This window comes from Larimichthys crocea, chromosome VIII (assembly GCF_000972845.2).
Source record: "Larimichthys crocea isolate SSNF chromosome VIII, L_crocea_2.0, whole genome shotgun sequence".
Classification (NCBI taxonomy): Eukaryota; Metazoa; Chordata; class Actinopteri; family Sciaenidae; genus Larimichthys; species Larimichthys crocea.
This window is the reverse complement of record NC_040018.1, coordinates 28,134,533-28,155,830: the sequence shown is the minus strand read 5'-3', so window position 1 is coordinate 28,155,830 and position 21,298 is coordinate 28,134,533. Positions and strand designations below refer to the sequence as shown.

The following is a 21,298-nucleotide window of genomic DNA, read 5'->3' as shown; positions in this document are numbered from 1 at the left end:
AGAGGTACGTATGCATTCAGGCAGTCTCTCTGCGTAACAATCCTGTTAGATTTAAAGAGGAAGCAGCCCTGACAACACATTTATGAGATTAGAAGAGAAGCCATGTGCAACTGGCTGTGAAAGAGAGGTCAATTAATATGTACAAATTGAATTGAGATAGGAAGGGGGAGAACCCGGGAACGCAGTTAGTCCAGAAGAAAAGAGGCAGTAAGTTTGGAGTACAATGGTGCTGTTGTTGTGCGCATGCAGCAGTGCACAGCGAGAGGGCTCGACCGCAGGTTTGGCAGCCCTGCAGGCCACTCAGGAGAAATTAGGATTAGGAGGTGGACTCATAGCTCTCAGCAGTGCAGCCTTGTGATTCCCATTAGCTGTGTTGGAGTTTATTTGTGAGCTGGCATGCAGTGTGGGGAGGAAAACAGGCTACTGCTCACCTCAAGGACATTATCACCACACATTGAGGAAGCAGCCCAGAGTCACAGAAGAGAAGCAGCTTGAGAAAGAGATGTGGAAATGTCTCGATTTAAAAAGATGCAGCCTGATGCCACGTAGCAGATTCTGCAACGACGCGGTGACAGCACAGAATCGGGCGCTTGCGGCCTACACAAAATGAAAGCTGACTGACAGTGGTCGATTTTCCAGCCTCAGCTGGACAATAAACTTTCGTTGATATGTTGCAACGTGTCTCTCTCTCTTGCATTGAATTGTGAGCGAACACAGCAAGTGATAAAAATGCACTCAGTAGGTTCAGAATACCGGGAAGCACAAACTGGACAAGACTCAGGCTGTGTGCAAGACCATGTTAGCCGTTCTGGCTCTGAGCAAACATCTGTCAATATAAAGAGGGGAAGAGAATCGTCTAATCTGTGGCAGACAAAGTCACTTTACTGAGCCACCATTAAATTTGATTCCTGCACTTCTGTCGTGATTCCTGCACTTCTGTCGTGATTCCTGCACTTCTGTCTTGGCAACCTCCGCAGCTGGGAAAAGCGGAAGTGTCAAAAACTTCCACTTGAGGCTGGCCACAGAAAATTTTAATCTCCATAAGTCTCCATGTTCAAATGTCCAACTTCACAGCAGAAATAAACATGTTTACAGCCTGGTACAAGCCTGGTTTTGGTCTCTATAGCTAATTTCCCCGTTCATGACAACTGTACTGAGGGTGAATTTATATACAACTCACCTGTTCAGATGATATTAAAGTTATTAAGTAGAATTAACAGCATGGCCGCTTTGATTGACAGGTGGATGTTGTTACAGATGGCTTGTTGGAGCACCCAGGCTTCATTCAGCCGAGACAAAAGAGGCAGGACAGTCAAGATCGCAGCGGACAGCACCACAGATTCGGAGCTTCAAAACTCTTCAGAAAACTGTGGGTGACGTGCACGCTGTCCATTCTTTATACAGGTATCAGCAGCAAGTTTTTGAAAGCGGGACGCAGTTCAGATTTTTTTGAATTTACTGGGAAACAACAAATATTGTGACTGATCCGGACGCAGATACACTAAAACCATTCAAATATACACTGAGATGGACACTTTCAAACCGTGCCATGAGGAATGAAGCGGTACAGCCCGACAGAATCAGAATCCGGAATAAAAATAATAATTTTTATAGAAAGAGCAGATGAGAAGAATCTCCTCCACGACTAAAATCTAAGTCTGTCTAAGGGCTCGACTCCATTGCAAAGAGTTAGTCCAGTGCCCCGTAGAACAAAACACCAAGCACATAGTGTATTTTAAAGAAGGAGCATGCCCGCCACAAGCACGCAGACGAGAAAAAGCCATAACAAGTGGTTACATTCTAACACAGGGAGAGTGGCATGCACTGAAGAAGGAGTGAAATCCTATAGGACTAACCTTTGACAGAAAATAGTGCTTAATCAGAAAAAGGCCACCCACAGCAGTGAGGACTTTTACAACTTTCAGTGGTCGCTACTAGACCTATAAAATCTCTGTCTCATTAACTCATCGCCCCCCCCTCCCGAAATGTCAGCATCCTGCATACCAGTTCACTGCTGCTGCAGCCACACACAGCCTGTGCTTCATGCTGCAGAGCTGTAATTAATGCTAATTCAGCACTCTGGCCTTCCATTTCTGTTTATTTTTGAACCGTGAGTGTAAACATTTATTTGCTCTTTAAGGCCTCGCTCGCAGGAGCCTACTTTTAGCTGCGATGCGAAGGAGAGACAGAGGAGAAGCACACAGAGCGGCGGCCACAGGATGTCTGAAAATACACGAGGGCTCGACCGCATACTGCGCCGTCTGAACACAGTCCACAACAGGAGAGGACACAGACACCGTCACATACGGTACACAGACACGACGATGACAGAGATAGTCATGGTAACAAGCAGAGATGTATAGTAACTAAGTGGAACTACTTAAGTACTGTACTTAAGTACTAAAATGCAGTATCTGTACTTTTTTGGAGTATTGTTTTTTTTCCCCAACTTCTACTTTTACTGCACTACATATTTTTGATGAATTTAATACTTTTACTCCCATACATTTTTCATGTGCTGAATCGTTACTCGTTACTATTGTAGCGTCCAGCCGGACACGTGATGAATGACGAGGCGTTATTGAACAAACCTGCATTTATTGCTGAACGGTTTGGTTCCAGGACTCGGTTACTGTCGGCCGTAACCACGCCAAAAAACCAACAGAACAGTCCCGGTCTCACACATCAACCTCGCTCGTGCGCCGTACGTCATACACCTGACGCACCCAGGTGCGCTCTCTCACCTGCTGCCCCGCCCCCTCGCTCTCGCATTCATTCAGACGCATTCACAGACCATGGGAAATCACAGAACTCTACCATGAACATTGTAACACTGTAACATTAGAAGTTGTGCCTTAATAAATATTTGAAATAATATAAACAACAGTACTTGTACTTGTACTTTTACTTGTACTTTTACTTTCAGTACTTGAGTAGCAATTTTTTACATACTTCTACTTGCAATACTTAAGTACAAAACATTTTGAATACTTTAGTACTTTTACTTAAGTATGGTGTTTAAAGAACACTTCAACTTCTACTCAAGTCAGTTTTTTGATATAGCACTTGTACTTCTACTCCACTCCTTTACTCCAGTACTTTATACATCTCTGGTAACAAGTGAAAAAAAACATTATTTTCTCATTTGCCAAATATGTTAGACGTTTGTTAATTAGGGATGGTCTATGACTTATCTGTCATTTGCAGCTGACGACCCCTCGGTGCCCACAGAGGTCTGTGAATGCCTCTCAGACATATCTACATGGGTGAAGACACACCACCTCCAGCTGAACCTCTCAAAAATACATCAACATGAACACTGACTCCCTATGTCTGGCCCCTATCAGGGTAGCAAGAAACTTAGGAGTTATGATTGATGGCCAAAGAACCTTCTCTGATCACGTTGCCTTGGTTGGCCTTACCTGAAGCTCAGCTGGCTACCTGTAGCAGCCTGCATTGAAGTTTCCGGTTCTGCAACCACCTACTTGAATGCCCTTATATGGGCATATGTTACTTCCTCCTCGGTTAAAAGTGTCATAAGTATTCATTCAGTGTATCCAGCATACTTAAACCCCTGTAAACACCTTCAGTCACGCGTCACTTATCTGGCCTCAAAGGTGGAACGGTGCACAACGCAGTGCGAGCTACCATCATGATCTGCAAAGTGTAGCTGCAGCCTGGAGGCTGCAGATGAAAAATTGAATTTTTCAGTCAAATTAACGAACGGCTGCAACGTGTCATTGCTTGTGGGTATGTTTTTCTTCATGCCAGCTAATCTTGGCAGATCTCTACAGCACACAAAGGTAAGATAATCCAACCAAGTAGTCAATTACTCGATAATAATTCAGTGCCGGTGCTCAAATATGGAAATTAAAATGCCCAGAAAACTACTTCATCTACTGGTTTCTCACACCTCACAAAAAAGAGTTGTGTAACAGAGCTAAGTTGAGAAACAGTTAGAGAGATAAGAGCGTGTTGCTTATGAAGAGTGGGTGGCTGACTTCCTGTGTATTAGTCTAGCACGAGCTGATCTGACTGATCTGGAAAATATAGGCCCTCTGAGAGCCGGAGCACTGAAAGTTATAAAATACTGTTTGAATGGAAAAAAAAAGAGACAGCAGTGATGGGTCACTGTCCTCATCGGCATGTCAGTATACTCCCTCACACACTGTTCTGCCCAGTCATGTATTGTGAATCTATCACATACCGTTTTCAAAAGGAAGGGGGGTGGACGCTCATGCCCATGAATATAGATCTGCTGGGCTTCACCGAGACTTACCTGGGCAGGAAAGCCACATTGGATCCATTCCAATCATCGGAAACATTGACACCGCTTTGATTCTCGTTAAAATCAATGAACCCCATCAAACTTTGTAGTTTTTCTAGTTTATAATCAACAAGTTCGATGTGCATTGCGGGCTTGGTTTTTATAGTTTTATAATCCGTCAGCAGAGACGGGAGGCTGACAGATGGCACTCGCAGCAAGGAGTCAGTTACACAAAATGAAACAAATATTTTTAAAAAGTGCAGGGAATATAGATTCAGAACCGATGTGAAAGAAAGTCTGACACATTAGAGTGGAGAGGAGACTTGGAAGGACTTTCAGGTCTTAAGAGGAGAGTCAGTTGTTTGGAAATACCACAACAAGGCAGATTATGACACTGAGTGGATGATTCAGCAGTTGCTGCAATAACAGTCAATGACAGCAGTCATTATTTTATTGCGTTAGGTAACCCATTCTCATAAACACTCACTCTGTGTGTGTGTGTGTGTTCACCCTGTAACAGACCAGCACCAGGGTTTCCTGCCTCTCCGTGAATGCTCCCATCAGGCTGCTGCTCTCGCTGTTTCTTTCGCATCACCTGTCCATCGCCTTGCCGTTGGAACCACGTTCATGGACCGGGCAATGATTAGGAACATTTAGAGGGACCAGACCGGATGAAAAGTAGAAACGCAGTTCACACTTCTTGGCTGTGTTTTCTGTCCTAAATTTACCTGAACTGTATACGAATTAATAAACGGAAGCAAAATGAAAATCAAATTAATTACTACACAGCCTGATTCAACCCCTCCACGGCCCGTCGAAGCACAGAGCCCTCTGTGTTTGTTGTGATAGAAAGCAATCAGGCCAAATGAACCAACAAATTGATAAACGATATGTTGACAGAGACTGATTAAGGAGGTTTAGTAGAAAACTACAATTTTAGAGAGTAAAAGGGAGAAAAATGTGTGCCAGTCTACTGGATAAAATACAGTCCACTGCGATGAAAGATATGAATGAATAACACTGTCATAGTTATGATTTGGATCTATCAGATAGGAATTTAAAAAAATAAAAGTCAGTATCAATACATCAATACTGCCTTTTGTCCAGAGCAGACACAAGCTGAACACATGACCAAAGGCGCCTTTTATCGTTCCCAGATCACATCTCCTGTCATCTCATACAGTCGATTCATTAAACCTCTGCAGTACCGTGTAATTTTGTTTCAAAGAGCTCCGATTCGTGGGAATGCCGGTCACATGAGCAACAGGTCTATGTCACGGCCGTGTCCAGACATGTCAGAGAACAGGCTGAGCGCACACAGAAAACATGCTCTGCGCTCTGTGCTCTGCGCTCGGCTCACGGAGAGGCTGCTGCATTTCTTTCATAACTCCGTCCCAACGTGGGGCCGCTGTGGTTGGCTGACTGGGTTGGCGGTGTTGTCTTAATCACTTTTGACTTTAGCAACGATGGCGACACTCGTAAAAAGGCTCTAAACTGGCTGAAGCAGGCACACAACCGACTCAGCCGAGCTGTAGTTAAACCTCACTTCACTCTTTGGATTGAACGCGTGCCAGTTTGGGTATTTCCACCCTTGCCTGATAAATATACGCGTATTGATATAAATGTAATATTTGTGTTTGTAATTGTGTGTCTGAGCGGGGAGTCGTGTGTGTGCGCTTCGGGTGATTTATGTGTATGCAATCAAGACTCTTGAAAACATAGCATGGCCGTGTGTGCCGCTATCTAAACACAACAAAACCTTTAAGTGCAAACATCACACAACAGTGCAGCCAAGACACACAGTGCCAGTGAATGGAATGCTATTCTGTAAACCCAGTCAGGTCAAAGGTTGGTCCGCGGGTCAGGGCCGACACGTGAAAACAAGGGTCACTGTGACCTTACGGTGACCTACAACTGCTCAGAATTCAGTTAGACACAGATTAAAACAAATAAAGTCTCTTATTTAACTCAAAAAAGACACACACGGTGTATATCCAGTGTGCAAACGACAGTTCAAACCCAATGAGACAACTTCAACCAGCTGCAATGTGCAAGTGATGGCTCAGGGCTGATACAGTTGGTATGTTGTCTGGCTGCAGCTTTGAAGAAAGTCATGTCACTTCTGCCCCGTTGAACACACAAAATACCACCACATAAGCATATCCTGTTAATATACACGCACACACACACACCTGCCAAGGGACTGTAGCAGCTCAGTCAGGTACAAAGCATCTTTTCTCTTACACGGCGTAATGGCTGCGTCGCGTTTTAGCTGCGTCCCTTGCCCGGCGTCAACTCACACCGGGCGCGTGTTGGCAGCGTAACGGCAGCGTCGCGAGCCGCATTAACGCAAGATTGCGATAGAATCCTGGACGTACGCGAGACCCCGCAAATAAACTGTGTATAAAGAAAATAACAACAACAAACAGCTGACTTTGCTTCTCCGACGTGGAAGAGATTATTGCTTCTCCGACGTGGAAGAGATTATAAAAAGGATCTGTTGTGTCATGAATTATTGTGTTATTTCAATTCAACAATTAGTCTCTCATCGTTTCATGTTTCTTTGATTGATTGACTGCTGACGTGGTGCCACCGGTCATGACGTAACGTTGATGTGAAGTTGTAAAAAGCTACATGAACTGCGTATTGTTTTATTTTGAAAGGGAGCGGAAGTTTATTATGTTGATTCTGCTCTGTTGAAATTTACGAGGTTTAGCAGGGGTTGCGTCAAAAATATAAATGCTACGGAAAGCTCGCGCCTCATTGACTAGACTGGCAGCTATCTGCTCCGGTGACCGCGGCGTGTACGCCTCTGATGTGAGTCGGCCTTTAGCTTGTGAATAATGGTCTCTCTGCTTGGTGGATGGCAGCTATATTTAATAGAAAAAAAACCCCCACAAAGGATAAAACTTGTGCCAAAGTCTCAGAGCTCTGACGAGACAGGAAGAAATTAATTCTCCATAGATATCGAATGATATTTCAGTGCGGCGTTCTTTCGAGGCTTCTGCTAGAGGCGGTTTGACGACTTCCTCAGTCATCAACCACAATGACATCAGTGACACTATTAGCCTACTCTCATCACGCACCTCTGTACTTCCTTAACAACCGCCTTAGTCAGAGACTAAATCCTTCATGATTCATCACAGTGCAGTGTAACACAGTCCTAAATGATCTTTATTCTGGAGCTCACAGTGTTCAAATTGGTCACAGCGTCAGAGTGATGTTAATTCAACTCTATTACCATTGTGGAGTGTGGTGCTGTTGAATTACACTGCTATATATTCCAAACAGAATTTCCTGTATAATGAGTTGTGACACAGCATGTAGGTAGCAGCCACAGAGACATGATTTGGATCAAGCCGGGGGAACTTGAGTATGACATGATGTGGCAGTTATAGTATTGAATGGTTTGCATTAGCCACAGGCATCTGTAAGCACAGAAGGAGGTTGTGAACAGGAAGTTGGCAACTACTACTTCACTGGGATGGAATTCACTATCAGGGTGGTTTCGTATCGTCCTGAAGTTTACTGGAGCACGCCATCGCCTCAGTTGCGTACAAGAATTGCCACCGGAAAAGGTGAGCGAGTAATTTCACAGATTTGTGCCGCTTAAATACCCGATACAAGATGTGAAAAACTGGAATCATGGTGGAATGAAAGGCCCTCATGGCATCCACGGCATAAACGATGCACACTGTCTCTCCACTACTGTCTCCTCCCTGTACAGTGTCGACAACAAGCCTATATTTGTTGACCATTTGGAAAATTGGCACCATTGAAAGAATGCTGAATTAGTTATGCAATGTTCCCATGGATGAGCATGACAGCTATCACTGCTTTACTTTGACAGCGAGTAAGACTTGCTGCGGGCAAGTCCTGAGTTCAATTGCTGAGCAGCCTTATGGATGTTTATTCACAGTGGTTCTCAGTCGGAAAATAGATTGCTCCCTTGGGTTGGGAATGAGTTGCAGCCCCGAGTGAAGGAGTTCAAGCATCTAGTGTGTCTAAAATGTGAGATGGACAGGCCGATTGTTGCGGCATTGCACAGTCACGGTCAAAAGGGAACTGATCCAGAGGGAAAAGCTTTCAATTTACCATTCGGCCTCTGTTCCAACCCTCACCAATGATCATGAGCTTTGGGTAGTGACCAAAAGAATGACAACTCGGATACAAGTGACCAAAGTGAATTTCCTCTACAGAGTGGCCGGGCTCCACCAGATAGAGTAAGGAGCCCAGACATCTGGAGGGGAGAATAGAGCCACTTCCTTTGCGTTGAAAAGAACCAGTGGAGGTAGTCTGCGTATCAGATGAGGATCCTCCTGGGACCCTTCTTTTGGAGGCTTTCAGTGCCGGTTCAACTGGTAGGGAAACCTTGGGTAGACCCAGAACACACTGGAGATATTATATATCTAGCTTGGGAACACCACAGGATCCCCAAGGAGGAGCTGGAAAATGATGTGGTTTACCTTACACCTATTCTGATTCTGAGGATTACGTAGTAACTGCCTCAAAGAACTCTCTCACAGAAGCTACTGTTGCTCCAGTTACTGACTGTGTTGCTGTTACGTTAGTAAGGGTCCTTAAATCTTAAATCAAGTTGAATTTGGTGTCCTGGAGACAATTATGTGAAAAAATATAATATAAAAACACAAAATCATCTTACCTCATAGGACCAGACACACTGTACGCCGGCGAATCTTCGGACACACCTGCCCACCTCCACGTCCTCATGGGTCGTGTACATCTCCTGTAGACACTCTCGGATATGGGGCACCATCCTCTTAAGGACCTCGCGGCTCATGATCACCCCGGGCCCCCCCATGCAGAAGTTCTCCCCGGGCTCCAGGGCCAGTTTCCCCAGCTCATCCCGGGCCCCCATGCCCGTCTGGCCCAGGAAGATGGCCTCGCTGCTGTTGAGACTGCGCAGGAAACCCTCCAGCTTCTCGCTCTTGATGTAGACGTCGTCGTCTGCCCTCATGAACCACTCGTACTTGTCCAGGTAATGGTCATGCATGTACTTGAGCATCATGAAGGACTTCTTCTGGGGTGGGTACGAGTCGTCCACATTCCTCAGTGCCACTATGGGAATAGGTATGGAGGTGTCGGAGCCCTCACTGGAGAAGAACTCGACACGACCTGGAATTGTCTGAGCCCACGTCCTGCAAAAACAAACAAACACACACACAAACACACATAAGTGGGATTTCAGGAAAGAAATACACACAAAACGAAGCAGACATGGCATGCTCATGTGGTTCTGTACATACTACTGGACACAGACATGAAATCATAGCCCCCTCGTTTGGTGCATTTTTAACATTTCACAAGAAATCATTGGGAGCTAATCAGGTAGACAAAGAAGTACGCTTGTTTTTGTATATGGCATCATCTCTCCATAGGCCCAGGAATGAAGCCTCTTGTCTCTGCAGCATTAAAGCAGCCTGTCAGCTGCAGCTGCAGTCCTCCATCAGTGTCACACCGGATACATTTAGCCACTGTACTTCTTCTGTGTACCCTGTGGCAATCATATCTCAATACACAATTATCGCAGTCTTGCACAAGTCTGAAGAACAGAGGGGGAAAAAAAACGGCATAAAAATATGCTTCAGGTCGCAGTCACACACATAAAGTGGAAGTGAAGTGAGCTGTCATGCAGCTGCTATAGACAGCTGTGCTGATTAAAGGGCGAGAGATGCTATTAAAATCGATGCAGACGTGGACGCAAACACTGGTCTTTGATACTACTTTGGGTTCCTGCATGCACGGATGTGTTCACATGAAGGCTCATGTGAACACATCAGACGCATGTGAGATGGGCGACCAAAAAAAAAATGCAGCTAAAACAGGAAGAGACGGGACGAGGGAATGTCCATCCTCCATTTGTGGAAAATGTGATTTTCCTTATTTTATGCCACAACAAAGAGCAAACAAAGAGCTACACACGACTTCTTTGTAAGTCAAACGCTTGAAGTAGATGTTTCCAATGGGACATGTATTCTTCAGTGAACCCATGAGCAGATAACAAATTATTGTTCCACAGGCTGAACATGGCCCACCGGGACAGTCTTTGAGGCATCGAAACCCTCGATTAGACTTGTTTTTGAAAGCAAGTTTCTATCTAGATCTTATTGATTTTCTTCACTACATCTGCATCCGAAGGAAAAAAAAAAGGGGTGCAAAATGAAGTCAGTAAGCTGATGGAAAACATCAGCATGAAGGTTCAATGTGTAAAATTTAAGTAACTTAAGTTTAAATATTTGATTTATGCTGTATTCTCTAAATAGAGCCCCCTTAATCTGCACCAGACTACACAATATTTGGTCTGTTTGAGTCAGAAATTCTTCTGACTGACAACACGTCGCTCCCTGACCAATCATCGCTTGCCGTCTTTCAGGAAGGTGGTGCTAGGGGACCAACTTCTAGAAACAAGAATGTAAACTGTGTATGATACAGGCTGTCTTCTGTTTGGGAAACTCAAAAAAAAAAAGGCGATGGTGACCTTTTACTCTGTTTGACAGTTCCCACTCTCAGAACCAGCAACATCATTCCTCTTTCATTTCGCCATGTAGGCCTATATAGTGGAAGTGGGCCATTAGAGCACTACAACACAAGACAAAATTATCGATAGCCAGTTGTGGACAGGCCATGTCTCCAAAATCAGGCTATAATCGGACTGATATCATGAAGTATGACCCCGGCATCGCACAATGTGTCACCAGAAGAGCAACGCTGAGATTTATCTCAGAGGTTTTTGATATTCATCACAATGATCTGTTGCATGTTTGGTGGTCTAACATTACAGAGAACTGCTCTGATTTAGTGCAAGTACATTTACTGCAAAGATTGTAAGCATGTCTGCCATGCGTCACCATTTGTCCTTTCCTCTTAGTCCACATGATAATTCCATTAAAACCTAAAATAAGCATTCCCTCCAGGTGGTTTAGGCATCAGAACCTGGTGCAATTGAAAGAATAACTATGTTTAACAAGGTCTTGTTTTAACAGAATCATACTGCTGAAGGCTCCTCGGTGAAACTAGAAACCCAGCTGCACCCATATCAATGGTGGCATCAGAGCTTTGGGACACAGGAAGGAAAACACCAGCTTATTTCTGAGCTTGGACATATATCATCAGTGCAGGAGTTGATAATGAGCACTGTCTGAGCACTGTTCAGTAGAAATGTCAGGATGCCTCAACAGAAACATAACAAGTTCTGTCTGAATGTGACTCTGTGCGTAGTACAGTGAGGAAATGCCAGCACAGTAAGTCAAAACTCAGATGTGATTCTATCGGGTGGTCGTTGAAATGAGAAGCCCTGTTTTGACATTGCTGTCTTCACGGGCCTTGTAGTCCTCGGGCAGGACCAGCAGAACCCATCGTCTACATCCCGTGTATGTTCACTGGAGCATATTCTTCACTTCAAGTCACCCAAGCTTAATAACCTCTCAAACCCCACTGACCTGCCAGTGCGAACTCATACTGCGCAGCCAAACACTGTTCAAACATACTGAGCTGTATGCAAATGACAGCAGGCATCCTAAACCACAGCAGTTAGTCTATTTATTCAGGAAACAGTTATTTGATAATCATTTGAGTGAAACATTCTGATTATTGTTATCAATTATTTTTCAGTTAATAATAATAATAATAATTGATCCTAATCTAACACTGCCAGGATGGGAAACAGTTTCTTCCTGCATAAACGTGCACGCACATTGCACCTTGGTTACCTGCTGCTGCTGCTTAATTGTTTTTATTCAATATCTACCTTATCTATCAATATCATACTGTATCCATATCATACTAATATAATATAATATAAATTATATAATATATATATATATATAATATCCTTCTCACCCCGCGGGGGGTATCCATGTCATCCTCAAGCTCAGGTCCCTACCAGAGAGCCTCTCTGGACTGAGGCTTCAGACGTTGCTGGAGCCACCTCCCAGTTTGGGGGGTTACGGCCCCAAGTGCCCCCCTACCACGGGGACCACGCAACCCTTGACCTTCCACATCCGTTCCAGCTGCCTCTTTAACCCTTGATACTCTCAAGTTTCTCATGTTCCTTCTTTCTGATGTTGGCGTCAGCTGGGAGCGCCACATCTACACCACACCCTCTTCACACTATGTCTGGTTGGTTAGCCAGGACCTTATACACATATATATAAATATATATATAATAATATAATATATATATATGTGTGTGTGTGTGTGTGTGTGTGTATATATATATATATTATATATATATATATATAATATATATATATATATATATATAAATATATTCAATATATATTATATTCAATATATATATATAAATATGGCCAGTCTTGTTTTCCGTAGTAGCCGGCTATGTTATATATATATATATATATATATATATATATATATAGAATAATATAGATATATATATATATATAGCACCATAGTCCTTTAGTCCTTGGCAAAACACTGTCTCGTTTCACTGTGTACTGTGTATATGGTTGAAATGACAAACCCTTGAAATATATTTACGGACACTGGAAGATGCTCTGACGGATTATGATTTATGATATATGATTGATAATGGTGAGGATGCAAAGGCAAAGCTGTTACCTGTAGTCCAGGTGTTAATATTAGACTCTTCAGTGAAGAGGCATACACTATGACTGAGACTGGAATAAGTTTATTTGACTACTTAAAGGAGAACCTGGACTTTAAGGCAGTTCTACAGCTAACTTAAGCAATGACCAGGCAGCTTTGGGTATATCACTACATACATTACAACATATGACGCAGCACCTATATTTTGGTTACAGTGGTATTGTCTTATGCATTCACAAACTGTAGAGGCTGAATCAGTGTGGACCACTACCCACAGCTGAGGGGTAGTCATGGGGGTCGAAATGGGCTAACTGCTGCTAGCTGGCCTATTCCAGTGTTGAACGTTTGTTAAAAATAAATAATAAATAAATAAATAACATTACAGTGCTAAGTGTGCAATAGTGAAGGTAACACATCACATACCTATGTGCCGCCACGGCTCGGCTGTTCAGGTACTTCTGGGCGGTCATGACACCAACGAACAGGAAATTATTAGACCTGGCTCCAGGGTTCTCGGTCGCCGGTGAACCGTTATCTTGCGGTGGCCATTGTATTCCGCCGTATTCCCTTATGAGACCCCTGTTCAACCCGCAGCCGGCGGGGTTGGCTTTCCGTTTTTGTCCGGCTTTCTTCAACTCGGACGCCTTGGGTAAAATGAGTCTGGAAGCCAGCGTGAACCCGACAACCAGTCCCAGCAGAACACTAAACCATGCTCTTCGGCTTCGACCTGCCATTCCCCCTAAAAAAGTTCACCAGCTCGCTGTGTATCCCAATGATCCTAAAAAAAAAAAAAAAAAGCGTTTTTGTAAAAAAAAATAAAATAAAAAATAAAAACAAAAAGCAGAGCTCTCGTGTCTCACACACACTCTCTCATGGTAGAAAAGCCCTTTTCTTCCAGTTGCCTACGTAGCATCACAGCAGTCTCCTTGAAGCCGCCACCTGAACCGTTCTCCGCCGCTGCTCGCTCCGACCATCCGTCGCTATCGATCACGGGCGGCGACATTCAACAAACACCTGGTCGCGCATTACACGGCAGCCCCCTTTTTTTTCCTTTGCCTTGAACAGCGGCCCCCTGTTCTCATCATTATCTCGCCATTGGAAGAATGTCGAGACCGTCGAGATCGCCGTCGCGAGTTAACAGTGTTTTTGACCCAGCGGATTTTCCGTAGCAGAGCTCTGACTGGCTGGCTGGGTGAGTCGCGGAGTGGGAGGGTCCGCCACTTCGCTTCTTACTAACTCTGCTTCACGTAGAGACACACAAGTCTCCCGGATGATATAGAAGCCATATATGTTTACATTAGGACCAGCTTTATCATATATTTCGACGTTGTTTACGAGATATAACACATTTTGGCTCATTTCTTTTAATAATTGTCAAGTACTCCAATACCCGTGAGCCTCCGCTGCCGTTGCCATGGAGAGAGAATCCAGTATCATAGTTACGGCGGCTGCGTCGTCGCGGACGTTTATAAAACTAATTAATTTAAACAGGATTTAACTCCAAAAGAATTAAAAGTGGACACGTTCAAATATATTATACAATCATTTCACGCTCTTTTGCTGCCTGGCCCGCTAGGGGCGTACGTTTACAGTATTTTCAAGATCGGTGATTGGATGTTTCTCGCCGAAATGCACACTGGGAGTCGTAGTTCACTTCCCCTGCAATTTTCTACGTATGTACTTTTTTATTTATTTATTAAAGAACCAGAGATGTTCTGACGCAATAGTATCTTGGACCGGTGCCGACCTGAGCCATAGTGAAGCTGTGAGTCATGTAACATTGTTTATGAGGCAAATAAATTGGACTTTTACTTCTGGAGCCAAAAAAAAAGTTAAGTTATGAGGGGAAATCTCCACACACAAGACCACTGATCACATCTGCATCATAAAGCAACTGTCTGTGACAATTATAAAGGTTTATTTATTTGTTACAAATAGTGACAACAACAACAATAGGTCACTAATATTTCTAATTAGTGTTCACCATTACTACTTTAATAATAATGACAACACTGGAATGCTTTACCAAGCAGTAGTCTGCACACTTACTTCATGCCAAAAAAAAAAGTTAAATACCGAGAACATTTGGATCCCACTTGGCTCATCCTTGTGACAGAATGTTTGAAAGACTGGGAACCACACACACGGCTCCGTGATGGCAGGTGTGGTTAATCATCCAAACCAGGATGATTAACATCCAAAAACAACTAAAAAAATGCAGCGAAATACATAGAAAAGGTACAGAGATTAATAATTCAAACGCTATAGTTCAAAAATATGAATGTACACATGTCAGATCACATGGATCTACAACAGATATAATGTAGAAAATGATATCTGTCGTTGGGCTCAGTTGGTAGAGCAAACCACCCCATGTACCTCAAAAAAGAAAAAGACATCTTAAGTTTATTTGCAGGAATAGGGTAGGCCACATTATAGAAGCTGATACTGTGCTATATGTCAAGGAAAACATCCTCAAACGTAGCATGTCCTTCAGCCAGCCCTGTGGTCTGCAGCTCCACCACGTGGTCGTAGACGTCTCTGCAGCAACCCGTTGGTTGGTCAGGTTGAAGTATTTCATCTTCCTCTATGCGTCACAAACTTAAAACTCTTTCAAACCCATCGGAAAATCTCAGCAGACTACTACCACGAGTCCCTCTGTGGAATTTCGCTCACATTGTATGCTGCGCTGCAATGCCCTGTAAAGAGGCACACATGTATAAACACATGACCTGCACATGTGCACTGATTCTTGGCTGTGTATGTGCATGCATGTGCATGTGCATGTGTTCACAGGGTAATTAGTGTGCACATAGACACAGTTCATTTGTGACAACACTTTAAAATGATTTATAGCTACCATGTCTAGATTCTTTTTTTACTTGTCAGGTTTACTGTAGGTCACCAGACTGTACACCCTGCTTCAAAGCCAGGTCACGTCACATTTTACTTAATAGTAAATTATTATCATTATTATTAACTTAGTGTTTCACATTCAGAGGGAAATCTGGCCTCAGGACTGCTGTGAAATAACGAAGGTCTTAACTAGGTTTTCTTTTTAATTCTGGACTCTCAGCAGGACAGGGTGTCCAGACTAGGCTTAATGCAAAACTTTCCTGAAGGCCCTTATCATCGCTTCAGTGGCAGAGATTCAAAATACAATTGGCAGTTATTTGAAGTTAACCTGTGGAATATCTGACCACTGGTAATGCTATGAAGCATGTGTTGGTCCCCGTTTTGTGTGTTTGTGTGTTTCCTGCCAGTGGTTTCACACTATTCCACTGATAGATGGTAGCATGCCAACACATGTGGCAACAATGGCAGTGAAGAAGAGGACTGCTTAAAAAAATCTGCTCTGCAAATGTTTTATGAACAATGGAGTTCATTGAGTGTGTTTGTGAGACCTCAACACACAATGTAAACAGTCTACTGGAAACAGGGCACCTTTAGGCGACTACAAATGCTTTGTCACACACTGAACCGGAGGCTCTGAGGACCCCCATGAGTTGCTTGCTTTGCATGATTGCTAATGGCGCCCTGGTGTGTTCTTCTTTCTGAACAAATAAGGTTTAAGTCAAGCTTAGGAAGTGTCGAAACCTTCACACCACCCCTTTGGTGCCTGTGGATTTCCAGGTGGACAAATACAAACTCCTGGTGATCATGTCTTTATTGCATAAAAATGTTGTGTAACAGTGTAGACATCCCTCCTTACATTGTGTCAGATTAAAAATGTTTGTGATTATATAATCAGAGTGTACCACTTCTTGTAATTAACCATATGTCCGCCAGCTGCAGCTGCTGCAGTAATATCACGTCTAAAGCTGCGGAGCTACACAAAAGAACCAAAACAAAAGCGACACACTGACTGTGAAATTCATCCGCCACATCCAGCGGTTAGGAACCGTTTACAGGACTGGCTTCATTACAAGCTTTCAATTTCCAAATGCGTTTGTCTCTTAACAGCATGTTTCGTAATAATCACATTATGTCTGCTGCTTAACGAGGCAGCAGCACACAGATTAGAGAGCAAATAGAGGAAATCAAACAGGATAAATATGTGCTATTAATGAATGCACTCATCTACACCCAGTGGAAGTATGGAGCGAGTTTAACTAAATCTGAATAATTAAAAAAAAAAAAAGCGTCTTTGGTGACATTGTCAGCTTGGTTCAGTCAGTCAGTGTGCACGTCAGGATGTCAGAGGTCAAAGGTCACGCAGACCAATGTCTCTGACATTCTTTAACCTCATCCACCAGAAGACGGCCCTCTCCTCCCAGGTCTCCAGGAGCAGGTGCCTCCTCCCTGTCCGGTCAGGGGATTGTAGTCTGAAACACACACACAGGAGAACAGATTACAAAGAGCTGGTAAAGGACACACACACACACTATTTTTTTTTTCCATCAAGGACTGCTAAACAATTCAACTGGGACCTAAACAGAAGGAACGTGTGTGTCTCTGCCACGGAAATCAGTGTGAGGAGAGAAGAGTTAGAAATGTGGACGTGTGCTTTGGCAGGCAAAGGACTGAATTTGAAGGTGAACATTTGAAGCACACTATGTCACTTTTATAAAAAATAACTCTGAAAATCTGTTTAGGTTTAGGTGGAGAAGTAGAACCTGAATTAACTGTCACACTGCTCCACTGTCGGCCTGGAATATCAGTGAAACGAGGAGCGATCCAAGTGGAGTTCATGGACTAATCTGTTTTATTTTAGGATTCTTTCGCGGTTTATCTTTTGTACATACACTGCAAAATAGTGACAGCAAGAAGTTTTTGTTTTGGGGTCTGCGTCTGCTTGTTTTTAGAGCGACAGCTGTGGTGAATCAGAAGTTATCAGAAAGTTATTTTCTGATTGTTTCTTGATTTTGGTCTGAATATGGCTTTTAGAGGTGGTGGAGGTGAGGGATACGAGCAGCACAAACACAGACTGAAGGTTTTTCCTTGTTCAAACTACCTGCTGAAGATTTAATTCTGAAAACAATTTGTCAACATATTACAAAAGCTGCAATACTGCTGTATGCATGAGAAACACAGTTGTGTAAAAAAGTGTTTGTCCCTCCTGATTTCTTGTTTTTTTGCATGTTCGTCACACTTAAATGTTTCAGCTCATCAAACTAATTTAAATATTAGACAAAGATAACCTAAGTAAATATAAAATGCAGTTTTTAAATGATGATTTCATTTATTAAGAGATAAAACTATTTTTTTGTCCACACCCAGGCCTGATCACTGCAGACCTGTTGAATCCAGAAATCACTTGAAGTGAAGTTGGCTGAGAGATCTCAAACAGCAACACATCACGCTGTGATCTCAAAACGTTCGACAAAAGATGAAAAAACAAAATCACTGACACTGACTGTTAGTCTGGAAAGAGTTATAGAGCTATTTCTAAAGCGTTGGCACTCCACTCATTCATCTTCAAAACTGCATTTTATATTTACTTGGGTTATCTTTGTCTAATATTAACATTTATTTGATGATCTTAAACATTTAAGTGTGACAAACATGGTGACGTTCACACAACTGTATCTGTGTCAGTAGATAGTAGTTATTTGCACTGAAAATATTGTTTTTGCTGACCTCCAGTGGTTTAACCTGGCACCTTGCTGCAGTGCTGTAGAAATGTACTTGTTTGGTTTACACTGTGAGACTGTTGAGTGTGGTTACAGGTGTAGCAGAGCGCACTACCCACACCTGGCTGTGAGATGAAACAGGATTTTAATTGGGGGATTTTATTCATTAAACTCTGAGTGTAATCTGTCAAACATACACTTGCTGTTGATGCACTTGTTGGAAATAGCTGCACATGAACTTCAAATTTACTCCTCGCTGAATTATGTAAATCATCAGTGTGTGCCGGGCCAGCTGTGTTTCACTTCCTGTGAGGTACAAACCTGCACCGCGAAGCGGCCTCTTGTCCGTCTTTGGTTTCGTCGCTGCTGTTGACGTGCTGGCTTCTTCGGTTGTCTGCAATGATTCACACTGATTATTTCATATTCAAGTAGTCGTATAATAACAAAGACAACAAACATGTTGTTGAGTCTACAGATTCAGTGAGTCAGGAGACCGAATGTCACATAGCAGCATTCAGCTATGTCAGTCTCGTCACATTAAAAGTGTCGGATTGGTAAAACTCATGGTGGCTTTTACTGTGTGAGCAGATCAGTTTTCATCATGTGGAGGAATGGAACAGTCAGGAGCAGCTGATGAGCTCCACACTCTTCACTCACCCATGACAGTTGCCACGTTTAAAAGTTTGTAACAATGTTGCTACCACCTGTAACCACAGGCATCAGCAGATCAACCGGGGCTGCTCTCTTTCAGATTTCAGATTCAGTATCTGTGATAAAAACAAAACATACAGAAACTGACCTGTGTTGGTTTTGCATTTCCTTTGCAACTCTTCCCCTGCTGCATACTCTCCCATATCTCTATTTTCTGCCTCCTCTTCTCTTCTTCTTGCTGTTCACAAAACACATCACACACTGAGTTGAGGTTTGACATCCTGGACAGTCCACAGTCTGTCTGTCAAACATTTATGTCTCCTACAGCACCTGTTTCTGTTTCTCTCTGAAGACGGCTGCTTTAGCATCCAGCTCCTCTTGCATCCTTCTCCGAGCTGCTTCCATGGCCTCCTGATTTCTCACCACGACCTCAGCATCTTTAGAAGAGATTAGAAAGGGATACTTGACTTCTCTCTTACTGTTTATTAAGTCTCAATGAGGCTCTCTCATCTGCGTGTAGTGTTTTCTCACTCAGATTCCTATTCTGAAACGATATGCTGACCTTGTGGTGTTTGTGGTGGTGAGCTGCGATAGCTCTGGCTGGACATCCTCTTGTTTAGGTACTGGATAAGCAGGTAGACCAGCGCAGTCACAACCACCAGGTACCACCCATACTGGGACAGAAACCATCCTACTGTGGACAGAAAACACAGCACGTTACTAGTTTTACACATATAATTACCTGACAGGGGCATGATGGATATAGATTAAAAATGAGAATACATATAAATGTTATAATGGAAGAAATGCATCATTTTAATTGAACTAAATCAATATTAACAACAATATTAATAATCATAATAATAGCAATAATAGGTTGGGGGTATTGATGGAAAAGAGAATAGATATAAAGGAGGAGCACATGTTACTAAATATTAGGGCTGCCACAAACGATTATTTTGATAGTCCGATTATTTTTTCGATTAGTCGACTAATCGGATCGTACGTACCAGCATGCAGCTGATCAGATCATTAGCTTTCAGCTTTAAGTATGAGCTAACTGAAAATAAAAAACAATTAAGATGATAGCTCATTAACATTTTAATGAGAGTCCACTGAAGCTGCGTTGAAGTTGCAAATCGCAACATCGTGAATTCCTGGAGGGTCTGTGTTATGGTGTCATTTACTACGGTGGCCCTGAAGTGCAAAACACAACAGCAAATCAAAAACACAATAGCAAATCGAATAATACATTAACAAATTCAAAAGGGAAAGGGTAGGTACCCTCGGCCGACATGAATTGTACGCGCTGCTATTAAAGAATACTTTAGAATACTAAAGAATACACTAACAGCGCTCATATTTTGAAAACATGTAAGCCATGTCTTTACGGTTCAAAGGACCACCAGTCCAATCAGCGACGATTCATGTCGCCCGAGGGTACCTACCCTTTCCGTTTTGAATTTGCTAATGTGTTATTCGATTTGCTGTTGTGTTATTCGATTTGCTATTGTGTTTTTGGATTTGCTGTTGTGTTATTCGATTTGCTGTTGTGTTATTCGATTTGCTGTTGTGTTATTCGATTTGCTGTTGTGTTATTCGATTTGCTGTTGTGTTATTCGATTGGCTATTGTGTTATTCGATTGGCTATTGTGTTATTCGATTGGCTATTGTGTTATTCGATTGGCTGTTGTGTTATTCGATTGGCTGTTGTGTTATTCGATTGGCTGTTGTGTTATTCGATTGGCTGTTGTGTTATTTGATTTGCTGTTGTGTTTTGCACTTCAGGGCCACCACAATTTACGGTACAGTCAGGCCTGACGCCGATTACCACTAGTGTGCATATGCGCAGGTGTGGGTGTGTAGGTGTGTGTATATGTGACAGAAAGGCAGAGGAAGCTGAAGCCGCACTTTCGAGAGAAAAGCAAAGTAAAAAAAAAAAAAAAAACGATGCGTCGACGACTAAATGAGTTGTCGACATAATCGCGACTAATCGACTAATCGTGGCAGCCCTACTGAATATTACTTTTGAGATGTCCTCGTCTGCTGAGTCATTGTTAGTATCTTGACATAATGTAGCAGCAGACAGGAAGAAAGCTATTCATGTCCGCGATAAACTGGCTGTCAATAAAAACACATCAGACAAAACAAACCAGGCTGTTGTTGGTGCGTTGTGCGTGCGGAAATGGAGGGGTCAGCGACGGACCCGGGGGGCCCC

The 21,298-nt window shown here is 43.0% G+C and overlaps 2 protein-coding genes across 2 annotated transcripts in view; both read right to left on the bottom strand.

Annotated features, from left to right (window-relative positions):
• chsy1 (chondroitin sulfate synthase 1) overlaps positions 1-14,295 on the bottom strand; it is a 50,982-nt gene extending 36,687 nt beyond the window's left edge. The window contains exons 1-2 of the mRNA XM_027281411.1: positions 13,280-14,295; positions 8,931-9,426 (exon numbers count right to left, since the gene is read on the bottom strand). Coding sequence (XP_027137212.1) covers positions 8,931-9,426; positions 13,280-13,590 — 807 coding nt within the window. The 5' untranslated portion in view covers positions 13,591-14,295. The remainder of the gene's footprint in view (positions 1-8,930; positions 9,427-13,279) is intronic.
• A 2,210-nt stretch (positions 14,296-16,505) lies between these two features.
• The window catches only part of selenos (selenoprotein S), a 5,482-nt gene continuing 689 nt past the window's right edge, over positions 16,506-21,298 (bottom strand). Inside the window, exons 2-6 of the mRNA XM_010755669.3 lie at positions 19,643-19,774; positions 19,411-19,517; positions 19,229-19,318; positions 18,751-18,823; positions 16,506-17,181 (exon numbers count right to left, since the gene is read on the bottom strand). Of these exons, the coding sequence (XP_010753971.2) occupies positions 17,102-17,181; positions 18,751-18,823; positions 19,229-19,318; positions 19,411-19,517; positions 19,643-19,774 (482 nt within the window). The 3' untranslated portion in view covers positions 16,506-17,101. The remainder of the gene's footprint in view (positions 17,182-18,750; positions 18,824-19,228; positions 19,319-19,410; positions 19,518-19,642; positions 19,775-21,298) is intronic.